This window comes from Brugia malayi (genome assembly GCF_000002995.4).
Source record: "Brugia malayi strain FR3 genome assembly, contig: Bm_v4_Chr4_scaffold_001, whole genome shotgun sequence".
Lineage (NCBI taxonomy): Eukaryota > Metazoa > Nematoda > Chromadorea > Rhabditida > Onchocercidae > Brugia > Brugia malayi.
The window spans coordinates 13,156,980-13,171,383 of record NW_025062478.1 but is presented as its reverse complement, the minus strand read 5'-3'; the positions used below and the strand labels follow the sequence as shown (position 1 = coordinate 13,171,383).

The 14,404-nt window shown below is 20.1% G+C and overlaps 1 protein-coding gene and 1 further gene across 3 annotated transcripts in view; one reads left to right on the top strand and one right to left on the bottom strand.

Moving 5' to 3' along the window:
• The window catches only part of Bma-kcnl-1 (Uncharacterized protein), a gene marked incomplete at both ends in the record, with an annotated part of 30,030 nt that extends 27,930 nt beyond the window's left edge, over positions 1–2,100 (bottom strand). The window contains 2 exons of one of the 2 annotated variants that reach the window (XM_043082600.1): positions 1,416–1,494; positions 1,914–2,100. In XM_043082600.1, coding sequence (XP_042938534.1) covers positions 1,416–1,494; positions 1,914–2,100 — 266 coding nt within the window. The remainder of the gene's footprint in view (positions 1–1,415; positions 1,495–1,913) is intronic. The other variant, XM_043082601.1, reaches the window with a different exon arrangement.
• A 5,524-nt stretch (positions 2,101–7,624) lies between these two features.
• On the top strand, positions 7,625–7,698 carry Bm15702. Its single transcript, XR_006228027.1, has one exon. The product of XR_006228027.1 is annotated as a pre-microRNA Bm15702 (primary transcript).
• Positions 7,699–14,404: the final 6,706 nt, after the last annotated feature.

Here is a 14,404-nt window from a genome sequence, read left to right as displayed (position 1 = left end):
GTAAACAACGAGTAATCGATTAATAATTAATTAATTGAAAAATTTAGATTGATGCTTTACATTTAAAATTCATTTATAAATTCCTTTTTTTTTTCTTTTTTTTTGCACAAAAAGAAGAGAAAAGTTTTCAATTATATTTTAATGTATCAATTACGCGTCCATTTTTTTCCCACTTAATATATTTTAATTATAAAAAAAAATCTTTAATTATATTTTCACTTCATAGTATTTTTTTTCTGTTTGTAAAAGTTTGAAATTTTAAAAGTAAAAAAATTTTAGAAAAATTAAATGATTAATAGGAATGTCTTAATTGCTTTTTTTTTCTTCATTTATGAATAATTTTACCATATTTTCAAATTTTGATGTAAATAATTAATCATTTAAAAAGTGTTAAATGAAATATAATGAAATTAAGTGAAAATGAAATGATTAAATTAGCATAAAGTATGTGAAATTTGTAAAAACTTATTCAATACTAAAATGCTAATTATGCAATGAAAAGCATTCAGAAATGAATGTAATAATATTTTAATGAATGAATGAATGAATGAATGAATGAATGACTGAATGACTGAATGAATGAATGAATGAATGAATCAATCAATTTTACGTAAATAAAATGAAAAGGTATAATTGAGAATTTGTTTATTGAAATATTAATTAACTTGAAATGATTTCGCTACTATCTATAATCGTTTCTAAGCAACAATGAGCAAGCAATAATATTTTCTTCAAATCATTAATTAAACATTTTTTTCTTTTTCTATCTTATTTTTCAATCTACTTTTTTTTTTTTTTTTTTTTAAAATAATTATTACAAATTCTTTGAAACAAGAAAACAACAATATTTCATTTTGTTCAAATTAAAAATTAAAAAAAGAGGTGCAAAAAAAAAAACAAATTAAAAATTAAAAAATTAAAAAAAAAGAGGTGCAAAAAAAAAAAAAAAAAACTGAAAGAAAAGCAGAATTTTAAATTAAACATATAAAAAGAAAGAAATTAAAGGAAATAGTAAATTTTTAAATATCAAATGCATAATAATAAACTGAAAATGAAAGATATATTTTTGAATTATACTTAAATAATATAATATGCTTCATTGAATTATACACATTTATTGTTTCCCTCTCCCTCTCCCTCTCTCTTTTCAAGAATTCTTATCAAACTCATTCAATTTGTCATTTTTTATTCTTATTTTGCATAATTTTAAGTGCTCTACTCTAACAAATTTGCATTAAATTATAAGTAAAATTTGTGCAAAACTTTTGGCAATATAAATGTTACCTTTTTATTTCTTTTTTTTTAAAAAATATAAAACATATAATTAGATAAATAAAAAATTTAATAAAGAATAAATCAAATGATTGATTGAGAAAATTATTTTATAAATAATGAAAAAAGAGAGAAGAACTAACCTTCGATGAAATGAACATGGTGAAGCTGATAATCTTGATAATGATGATGATAATGGTCGACTTTTAATATCTGGATCTGCTAAAATTTTAAATAGAAAAAAAAATTTTAATTTTTTAGTTAGATATTAAACAAAAAAAAAAAATTAGTTGTATATAATATCTAATTATTTATTTATTCATTCATGTATTTATTATACTTTTAATCTATTTATTCATTTCATATATGTATTTATTCAATTCTTATATCTATTTTGTGCATTTATTTATTTCGTCTTTTTTTTTAATTCCTATTTAATTATATATATATATATATACTATCAAAAAAATTATTTTTTCCATTGTAGTAATTTCTTTCTTTCTTTTCTCTTTCTTGCTTTTTTTTTTTTTTTTGAAAATTTAGTTTAATTTAAAATATTTAACTTCATACTTCTATTCAATTCATATCTCTCATTTTAATTAGTGAATTAATTAATTAATTAATTAATTTCATTAACTTACAGCTAGCAGGACCAAAATCATTAAGTATAACCGATGGTGAATTAAAATGTCGTAAAGTATTTCTGGGAATGCTGGTACTGTGAAGATTTGTTTGATCCATAAATAAATGAGTGAACGGTTTCAAACGTTTATCATTTGGTGACGTTAATGATGACAGCGAAATATGATGCTTTTTATTTTGTTCCATTATAAATAAATTGCAAAAAATTCGAAATAAAATTTTACTGTACCTTAAAATAATTTATAAATTTATTAAAAAATAAAAATAAAAGAAAAGTGCTACGTTAACAATAATTTTCATTGTGTTACATTTTGTTATAAAAATTTGAAATGAGAAATTGTTAAATTAATTTATATTAATTGAAATAATATAATATTAGCGTTTCATTAATTCATACAACAATATGAATATTTTTGGGCATTTATTTATCTATTTCATAAATAATAAATAAAATTCAGTTAATATTTTAAAATTTATTATAATTTATTATAACTTACAGATAATAAATCATTAAAAAGTTCATTGGAATTATTTCTTATTTGCTTTTTTCAATTTAAATTTTGTTCACTAAATTTTGATAATATCAACTTTTTGCTTTCTTTTTCTGTCATCACTAATTTATCATTTGTTTAAATCTATTTTAATCAGCCCATACGATGTTTTCAACCCATTTTTCTATCATTAAAACTTAAAAATTAACCGTTACTATATTTTCATATTAAAAATTAACCCATAATATACTTTCATATTTGATTTCATTAATTAGATATTGAAATTTTTCCATGCATTTTACTAACTTTTCAAAATTGTTAATTTTTTGCTATTATTATCCAACTATTTGCTATTATTAAAATGATAATATATTTGAATTGATGATGATAGATAAAATGAATTTCTCTCATTGCTATATCAAAAAATGTCCTATTTAAAATATCCCTTAGGATTTTATTCAATCAATTTTTTTTTTAAATTAATAAATTATCTTTTCTCATCTACTTCCTCTTCTAATAAAACAATCAACACACACATACACACAAAAAAAGCTAAACAAAACTTTCAAACATTTATTATTCAAAACAAAGAAAAGAATTAAAAATTAAAAAAAAAAAATTGAATAGAAATAGAAAATGAAGCGAAACTTTCACAAATTACTTTTTTGTATAATTTATTCAATTGATCGATTAAAAGTTTTTAGCAATGTAACAATCTTATTTATTCATTTAAATGATAAATAAATGATTAAAAAAAAAGTCAATGAAGTTTTTTTTTCCGTTTTATTTTGTAAAAATAGAGCGGAGAATATATAAAAATATTAAAAAAAAAAAAATTTAAACAAATATTGCTTTTAATTAACAAAAATTAATATTTAAAAAAAAAAGACGAAAAAAATTAAAGGATTTTAGCTACTAAATCATAAATTTGAAAATAGTTTGTGAAGAAAATGTTGCCCAAGCATATATTGTTTAATTTTTTTTTTACTCTTTAATAAATCAATTATTTTTGCAAAAAAAGGCGAACATTTTTTTTTTTTTTTTTGAAAAATAAGGAACAAAAAAAAATTGGAAACTTATTTACTTTTTCATTTTTACTTTCAAATATATTTGGAAACAAGTAGTATTTAGAAGTAATCGTAAATTTTTGATAGTAATTACTCTTAAAGAGTTAGAATATATAATTCATACAAGATTACATTTATATATCATTTTTCATACCTTAACTTAACTTAAAGAACATATGATTTTTTTTGTTTTTTATTTAAAAGTAAAATTACGAAAAAACAAAAAATGAAACTTTCAAAATAGTTTTATAAATAATAATCAGCTTGTTTTGGATTCATAACTTATAAATGTTGTAGAATTATTTTAAAATTATAACAAAAAAAAAAAAAAAAAAGATAAAATAAAATGAAACAAAAAGGAAAAAATAGAGCTTTAAAAAATGATTAAAATTCATTTTTTAGAAAAAAAAAATGTAATAGTGTGACAGAAAAGAGCTAAATATTAAAAAAAATTTTTTTTTGTTAAATAGTTTTACAAGTTTTGCAATAATTTGGACAGTTTTTTTTTTAAATTTTTGTTCATTTTTTTTGATAAAGCAATATTAATTATTTTAACAAATTTATTTTAAAATAATGTTCAATTATTTTAAAATAAATTTGATATAAATTCTAATCTTTCATCTATGAAATATATATATGCCATATATGATTTATTATTATTTCTGCATCATTTTGTTTTTGTCACTTAAATTTCAATTTAAATTTTAATCTTTTAGCTACGACACATACATATGCACGTATCAGATATGATAAGATTTATTATTATTCTTGCAATATTCTTGTTTTATTGTTTAAATTTGATATAAATTTCTAATCTTTCAACAATCACATTTATCAGATGTTATAAGATTTATTACAATCAATAGAATTATTTTATTTTATCATTTAAATCTAATATAAATTCCATTCTCTTAACTATAATACATTTATCAAGTATGATAAAATGATAAAAATTATCATTATCTTTTGCAACCATTTTATTTTATCAATAAAAGCAAAAAGAAAAAGAAACAAACAACAAAAATAAAAATAAAAAATGCACATGTATAATTTGGATAAGAAATAAATAATTCAATTATCATCCCATTATTTGTGGCACTCTTGCAAAAATTGATAGTTAGAAAATTAAAACAAAAAAAAAAAGAGAAAAAAAAGTTTGGGAAATAAAAAAGATTCAAAATTTTTTTTTTTCATCAAATTTTGATAATCTTTTGTTATAATTTTTACTTTTTGTAGCTACTCTAAGCAATGTCATTGTCTTTCTGCAAAACTCTAATTCAATAACAAGAAACTTTAACATTTATCTAGGATTGCAAAAAGAAATTGAAGTTAATTTAATCGGATATTCATTAAATGATGAGGGAATGAATGTTGATCAATCAAGAAAAGTATTTCGTCTTTATAAATCCCATCTCATTGCCATTTTATTATAACATAATGAGCATTTCTCAGCCATTTTATTATATGCTAATTAATTCAATAAAAAATTAGTATTAATAGAATAAATTGATTCGAATTATTGAGATTGTAAATAATAAATGATAAAATGATGTTAATTTCATAAAATGCCAGAAGAAAAAAAAAAAAATGTTACATTAATAAATATTAGTGAAAAGAAGGAAAAAAAATCGTTTTATAAATCAATCAAATAGAATCTTGAAAAGTGAATCAAAATTTAAAAAAAAAAAAAAAATCAATGATAAATTTTTTCATTTTAACTTTCTCAATTAATCTTTTCCATCATTCAATACGAAATAACTCAACATGCTTAAATTTATTATTTTTGCTTAAATATATCCATGCTTCTTTTGTAATAAACATTCATTTTTTACGAGGAAAGGAAAAAATTCATTCCTGATATATACCGGAGAAAAAAAAATTCATTCCTGATATTTACGAGAAGAAAAAAATCAATTCCTGATATTGGAAGAAAAAAAAATTCATTCCTAGTAATGCAGGAAAGAAAGAGAAAAATTCTTTGATCTTTCATCTCAATCTGTAAATACTCAAAAAAAAAATTCCGCTTTTGATTTGTAGAGCAAATATAATTTTCATTATTAGAAAATATTGAGAAAAAAAAAGTTTGCAGTTGTAAATAATAAAAAAAAACGCATGAATAAATCAATAAATCAATCAGTCAACAATTAATGAATGAATAAAAACTGTAACAATTTATCATTCATCATTATTTTTATATTTTATAGACTTCACAGAATGTTTAATAAGTAAAATGATGTATGTTTCCAAATAAAATTTTTGAATAAAATTGAAATTGAGGATGAGAATGTAAGAGGAAGCAAATAGCATACTATATAATTTAATTTATTTCTCTTTTTTTTATCCACAACAAATTCTATTTTCAGCTAAATTTTTATCTATGTCATCTATTACTTTCTATCTCTATTTCAAAAACCACTTTAATTTTGAATAAACATGAACCAATGCAAAATGATAATATGTTGCATCATTTGCATGCTATTTCATGCATGTCAATAAACAACTAGGCTCATTTATACTTGTCACATTTATTCAAATGATGATGGAAAGGATATCTTTTTGAAGAAAGCTTAAGATTATATTCATCGATCCATTTGATAAACTTGTTTTTCTTTCTTTTTTTTTGTTAATCTTTTTTTTAAAAAAAAATTATTTCTAGATATCTAAGGATTTACAAAAAAAAAAAAAAAAGCACAACTCATTATTATTATTAATTATATCATTATTGCTATGAATTTTATTCGGTTCAGAATAAAAGCTTATAAATGTTTTGATTATCAAAATTTTCCAATGTTTGTTTCTTGAAATATTTTATCAAATAATCTTAATTCTATTTTAAAGAAAGAAAGAAATCGCCTATGACATAAATAGCAATAAGGTAAAGCCTTATCCTAATCTGTTGATTGATTAAACAAACATACACTTGATCAATCTTCGATCATTTCCAATACCACTTTATCATGATATTTTTTTAAGCATTAATAAGGATGAAGTTAAATTAGGATAAATTTGATAATAGAAATAGAATTTGAATAAGTGAAACTTAAAACTAACTTAAAACTTTTTATAACTTAAATATTAAATTTTATAACAAAATCAAAATATTATACAGCTTCAAAATATTAAAAAAGGAAACTAAAAAGTCAGAAAAAAACTAAAAATTTAGAAGGATAAAATTCTAAAAAACGAAAAGAAAAAAGTTAAAAAAACATGAAGGATCAAATTCATTTTAATTATTAGCCACTTATTATAACATCTTACATTTCATTTTGCTAATAAAAAAATAAGTAAATAAAAATGAAGCAATAAAATATTTTATAGTTTATTACATCTTAAGCCAACAAAAAAAAAGTCAAAGCATCAAAAAAAAGGAAGAAGAAAAGACGAGAAAAATGAATTTAGAACGAACCATTTGTTAAGTACATATGCTATCATTGCTAATTTCATGTATTTTCTAATTTCACAAAATAATATTTCTTAGTTTAGAACGTAAAAAATGATTTTACTTCTTCTTGATTTTGTCTTTTTTTTTTTGCATTAAAATCATAATTACTTGAAAATTAATTTAGAGTAATATCCTAATAGTATCAACTGATCATTATAGTTAGTAATGCGTAATATAAAAAGAACAATAATTAAGCAATTTATTCAGTCAAAAATATATTAGGTTAAAATTCTTTGCAAAAAACAAAAAAGAAAAAAAAAATCTAATTCTTTATTTTGCTTCACTTTATTTCAGTTTATCTTTTTTTACTTAATATTAAACATTTATTTTCATACCATTATATTCATTTAAAATATATTGAGAATATATGAAAAGATAAAAAGGAAGAAAAAAAGATTGATGAGAAAAATTGAATAATAAATTAAATAGCAAATTACTTTTTAATATTCATTGCTATTTTTTTTTTCTCATAGTTATTCCTTCTTTAGAATGAAAATTTTATAAGAGAATATGAATAAAGTGAAGAATAGTTGTGAAAAATTCAGAAAATCGAGAGATAATAAAATGAAATATGAATGAACTTTAATGGCAAATTATCAAATGAAATTTTCTTCTTATAACTACATTTTTCTTTTTCATTTCATCAAAAAAAATATTTCACCAACTAAATTATTTTATATATATTGAACAAAAAAAAAAAAAAATTTGGATATAACAGCGGGTATACTGTATGCAACATACAGTATACCCACTGTATATTGCATACAGTGTGCATACTGTATTGAGTATACCGTATACAATGGCTGCGCATAATGTACATCACACAACGATTAAGTGTACCGTGCATTGTATATGATTGTAAATGTGCTGTATATTATGTACTAATTAGTTTTAATTAAATGATTGTTTGCTAACAAATATTATGATATGATAAGGAATGCATGCATAATCTGCTTTATATATAATAAAAGTTAATAACATATTGTTACGTTACAAATGTAGGTAAAATAATACTAAAAGTATACTAATATGTCAAGAATTTACTTCAAAGATACTAACGTTTAATACAAATATATTAAAATGCTAAAAATATACCGATATACCAAAAATATAATGAAATTTTAACACTGGATGTAAGAGATGTATTGATAGACTAAAAATATCTGATATCTGAATACTCATATACTTGATTTAGATTCAAATAAAAATTATGATTTAAGCTGTAGTTTAAACAAGAATGATATGTCAACCCTTGAATTTAAAATTTGAAGAAAAAATTGCTGAAATTTGCAGTCGCAATAAAGAAAAAAATATGGCTAAATTTAAAATTGAAATAAAAATTGTAGCTAAATTTAAGATTGAAATAAAAATTGTAGCTGAATTTTAGTATTGTTAAAAGTTAATGAGAACGAAATTTTTAACATTCTTTTTTTTCCATTCCTGAGAATTGAACAACATTTATTTCGTCTGTTTCTTTTTGTTTCAAACCATTTTCCTTCTTGTTTGATGGAAAACACCAAAAAAAAGGAAAAAAAAAAAAAATGAAAAAGTATTCCAGCTGTTACACATTCATCTTCCTATGCTTAAAATTATTTTCAATTTTTTCGACAAGGAAAACGAAACTTTTATCAAAATTTTAAAATTAAAAAGTTCTTCTATTCTAGAAAACATTACAAGTTGTACTGTAAAAAAGGGAAGTACTATATTTAAAATGATATTTAACAAGTTAAAATCATAGTAGAAAAAATCACTTATTTTTATTTGAATTATTTATGATCTGGAAATGCAAATGTTCAAAATAAAAATAAAAAAATGAAAAAATTGTTGTCAGATTTTTTTAGGAATATTCTTAAGCATATGATTGATATTTAGCATTTATTTTGCAAACATTAATTTGAAATCTCATTGAAAATGATCTGATGTAAAGTTTTTTTTCAGAAATTTTCACATCACTTTAAATTCAATCAAATTCTGGCATTAATTAAATTACATTATGTATTCAGATTAAAAGGAAATTTCAAGTTGCAAGGAAATCAACTTGATTTAATTTGAATTAATTTTGACTTTATTAACATACTTAGGAACATATCATAATTTATTGGTCTTTCTTTCTTTTCATCAAAAAAATAAGTAAAAGAAATGTTCATATCTTCGCGTAATAAATATAGAATTGAATTAACTTTGAATTCGATTTAATTTAATTTTCTTCAATGAATTGTGATTACAAAAAGAGTTCTAAAAAAAAAAGAAAACTAAGAAAAAGAAACAAATACGATATTACAGAAAATAGATTGATTAATAATTGACTTTGAAATTAGCTTAGCTATTTCATATAGCTTGCCAGATGGTTTAAACAATTTTTATTTTTTTTTTTTTCCATTTTATTATACAATCCGTTTGGAAATAAAAATTTAACCAAAAATATGATTGACATTTTGTATGAAGAAAAGTTAAAATTATGGAAAAAAGATTTCATATTTGACGTAAAATTTTAAAAAAAATTCCTAACTAAACTTATTATCATTGTTGATTAATTTGTTTGCATTTAAAATGTGTAATATTGTTAGAAAAAAATTTTGTTTTTTTTTTAAGCAAAAAAATTTTTGATTTTTTTCCTTTTGATCAAAGCTAAACTGATTTCAAAATTATCATTAAATTTTTCACTGCTTTTTTCCCATTCGATATACCAACAATCTATGCAATAAAATTATTTGCCTATCCACAAGAAATTGAAATAATCAGTTGAATGATCAATTTATCTTTAAATCAAATAAGTTTATATTTATAAGATAAATTCAACTTATACACTTTTTAAATAATAAATGTATAATTTAAAATAATTTTTCTTCATGACTGATTTTGATTTTATTTGTTTGTTTATTTTGTATTTTAGCAAGAAAAAAAGTGAGTTAAACGAAACCAAGGTAACGATAGAAAATTAGCAGTAATGATGAAGATCATTAATCAGTTTTTTGTTTTTCTTTTTGAGTAATGTAAACAAATGAATTGAGTAAATTAAAAGGATTGAAAAGTATATTACGACAAAAATTTAATCAATAGATAAATTGGTTGGCTATTAGTTAGTGTTATTTGTTCATTATTTAAGCAAAATCGTCATAGATAATGAATAACATTAATTATCATTTTTAATGTAAACGATAAAATGACTGGTATAATAATAATGATAATGGTGGCTGGTGATAATAATGATAATAACAATATTATGTTAGAATAATAATGATAGTAATAATAATATAGTAATGGCGATAATAGTCATTAAAAAATGATGATGAGGGTGATGAAAATGATGATTAACCATATAAACAGCAACGATTGTTGGTGATAACGATTAATGACTGATGATGAGTAATGATTAGTGATAATGATGATAATGAGCGCTCGCGATAATAGTTAATAATGATGATAACAAAAATAATCACAATGATTAGAGTTGAAAATAATATCCGATAATAATGATTAGTGTAGAATGAAGTTGTTGATATTGTTGTTACTGATAGTGATAATGATAGCAAAAGTAAGAAATGATAAATGATGTTCAACAATATTTATATCATAATACTTCTTTAATATATATTGTTGAAAGGATAAGATATAATGAAATGTATGCTTTTTCTTCCGTTTCCCATTTTTTTTTCTATTTTTTTTTTTTTAAAATGCTTTTTATTACTTTTCTAATAATAAAATTAAAAAGTAATTGATTTCATAGCTTTCTGTTGCATATATATATTAAAGTTTTTCCTATTTCTTTCCTTTTTTTTCGTATTTTATATTATATATTTTTCTTTTCTTATAATTTTTCATTCCATTTAATACTTTCATTTGTAGATTTTTATTTCTTACAAAAAAAAAAAAAGAAAAATTTTTTTCATCTCATTTCACTCTATTTTTTGTTATTTCTTAATTTATTTTGATTTTTTTAAGCTCAATTTTATTATAATTTATTTATTCATTAAATAATGCGTATTTTTAGTACTCACCTAAAGCTGTACTTACAATAATACAACAATTCGTAGTAATCGATTTTTTTTTTTGGTTAATTTTAATTCTTTAACAAAAAAAAAAAAATAAAAGAAAAGAAAATTATATTTAACTTTACTTATCATGATTACTATCATCTTTTTATAACAGATATTTCTCTATCAAAAGTATTCAATAGTTGAAAGCTTTTCAACAACAAAAATTTGATATAAAAATGTCACATCATGAAGTTATTATAATAACATTGAAATGATATTATTAAAATTACTTTGCAATATTACCTAACAACGATTTCCTTTTATTATCAATTTATAATATAATTGGAAGATAACTTTAGCAAATATTCTAAAGAAAATAAATCTAATACTTAAATATGCAAATTATTGATTCGTTTCAAATGTATCCATATTATATATACTTACATATATATATAAGTTAATATTATTTAATTTGCGTAATAAAAAAAAAAAATTAGCAAATTCTAAATGAAATGCTAATTTCCTTCATATTCAATTTAATATCTCAAATTTCTGAATAAAAATTTTTGCTTTTTCTGTAAATATTTGCAGGAAATTTCATTGCTGTGATAGATAAAGAAATAAACAAAAATGATAACATAAAGTTAAAATTAAATGAAAAAAAAAAATTTTTTTTTTTTTTAAAACAAAAATTGTTGTATAATAGAAAAGAAACTATTAAAAGTGCACAAAAAAAAGAAGCGATTTAATCCATTAATTCATTTATTTTATTTTATTTTATTTTATTTTTTTATTTTTTTTTTGATTATTTTTTGTAACACTTTTTCTTTCCCATTTTAAATTTTTGAAATTATAGAAATTTTTGTTTGTTTTTTCCTTTCTTTTTTTTTTTTTTTTTGAAGTAACAAATGATAAATTTCAAAAATTTTCAAAAAAGAAAAAAAAAAAGAAATTATCATCTTTTATGTGAATTCATTATTTGTCAAATTAAATAAAATGCATGCTGTAAGATTTTTTTTTTCAACACGAATATTAAAATATTTTTAGTAAAATAAATCTTTCAAGGTAGCATTATCAGATGACAATGTCTTTGATATATTTTTTATTTATTTATTTGATTTTTTTAACAAATTTTCAGTAAAATACTAGAAATATTTATTTTTTCAAAAATAATGAACATTATGTTTTTTATTTATTTATCAAATTTTATCAAGATTATTATCACAGTTTTAGTCATTGTAATTGTTATCAGTACTAAATTAATCTCGATTTTATAGCATCACTACCATCATTCGAAAGATAATATTAACAGTGTATGTCTTCTCATTTATATTGTAAATAATGTTTTAGAAATTATGATTTTAATGTTATTTTGAAAAATTTAAATTTAATTTTTGTTTTTATGGGATAAAAATATTTTATTGATGCAAGAAGTTATAAATGAAAAGCTATAAATTGAATATCTCATGATAAAGTGATAAAGAATAAAATTACTTAGAATCGAATGAATTTTAATATAAAACATTAAATAAATTTGGAGGAAGGAGTATTAAAACATTTTGATTTAAATCATTTGATCAATTTTTTTTTTCTAAATATTAAATTTTGAAAATATTCAAATAATTCCAGCACATATATATATATTAAAATTGCATGGTAAAGCGAAAAAGAAAATTTATTTTAATTTCAGTCATAAAAACATCTGACCGAATGTAGGAAATCGCAGTTGTCAGATTGAAATGAGAAAATTTCCATTAGGGAAAGTTTTTTTTTTTTTTAGAAAAAAAAGCAAAAAAGATTTTAAAGCTGAAATAAACTGTTTGTGTAACTTTCGAAAAACTATTTTCATCATTTTTTATAGAGTATACAGAATAAAATTAAATAAATTAATTTTTTTGGCAATTGATAATAAATAAAATTTATTATCAATCAGCAAATAGTAGTTATTAGTTTTTTCTTTTTAATTGCTACAAATTTCTATTTAAATTAAACAAGAAAGTATAAAACAGTATAATTTCCTCTTTTTGTTTGTTTAAAATCTTATCACTCAAAATAAAGATTTATGAGAATTTCCATATTTTATCATTTTGAAAAAAAAAAAAATACAATTTTTAAAGTGTATTAATAGAAAAAAATAAATTTTTCTTTGTCAGATATTAAATTAAATAAATATTTTAAACAATTAAGTAAAAAGAAGGAAAGTTTAAAGTTAAAAAATTGTAAAAAAATAAAAAAAAACTCAAAATTTACATATATTATAGTAATATTTGAAGGAAAAAAAAACATCAATTTGAATCTCTTTACGTATGTCTATTATTTTTTGATTGTAAACAAAATTGATGGAAAGTTGAAAAATTATATAATTCAATGCTAACAAGAAAAGCTTCATAGCAACAGGAGAGAGAGAGAGAGAGAGAGAGAGAGAAAGGGGGAAAGAAAATATAAACATAATTGTCAAATAAATATTAGCTTATAAAAAAAGTTTACATCACTTTTAAAGAACAGAATTATTCCTTTCACAAAAAAAAAAAAAAAAAAAAGAAATATTTGCTTGAAGTCCTTTAAAAAAATCAACTTAATATTTTATGCAAGAAAAAATTGTTAAACATATAAACAAATAAATTACTAAAATTGATTAATTGGTAGATAAAGAGGCAAATCAGGCAGAAAAAAAAAGAAATAGAACTTGGAAAACTAAAGTTGGAAACTATAGTTAAATAGAAAACCAAACAAAACAATACACTAATATTAAAGTACTTGCAAAAATAATAAATCAAATAAACAAACAAATATATATGCATATATGAAATAATAACTTTACTTATCTAAATAATATTCATTTTTTACTTAAATTTACTTGCTCTTTTCAAACACATTCAGCAAGTTTTTGTTAATAAAATCAAAATTAATATTCAATTAATCAAATTAAACTATATCGGAAATAATCGATGCGGCTAATTTTCAAAGTTCAGATTGTTTCCAATGTAAATTTAACAAATTTGTTTATTAAATACATAATGAATGAATGCACTAAAATATTTGATATGCCATTTTTAAGTGTGTTTGATGAAAACGTTTTCCCAGAAAGATAGAAATTTGATTGGAAATTCATTTAAATTTTACAATTAATTATGATAAATTATTGGTAACCTTTTCTTAAAAAGAAAAATGAAAACAGAATTTAAGCAACTTTTTTAATTTCAAACATCTATTTTGAATGCAGAAAGCAAAATAATTTATAGTTAATTAAATTATTCATAATGTTGCTTCCTTTCATTGTTCATTAAATATTTTGCTTTTTTCATTTCATTTTTCAGCTTCAATTTTATTTCCTTTTTTTTAAATATTAATATAAAGCAATAAATATTCCATTTTTAGCCTCCGAATTACTCGTAGACTTTCAAAATCAAATTTGAAATTACTGCATTAATTTTACCATTTACATAAAATGTCTAATTGCATTTTCTCACTCTACTCCTTTTAACGAAATATTATTTCAAAAAAAAAGGCAAA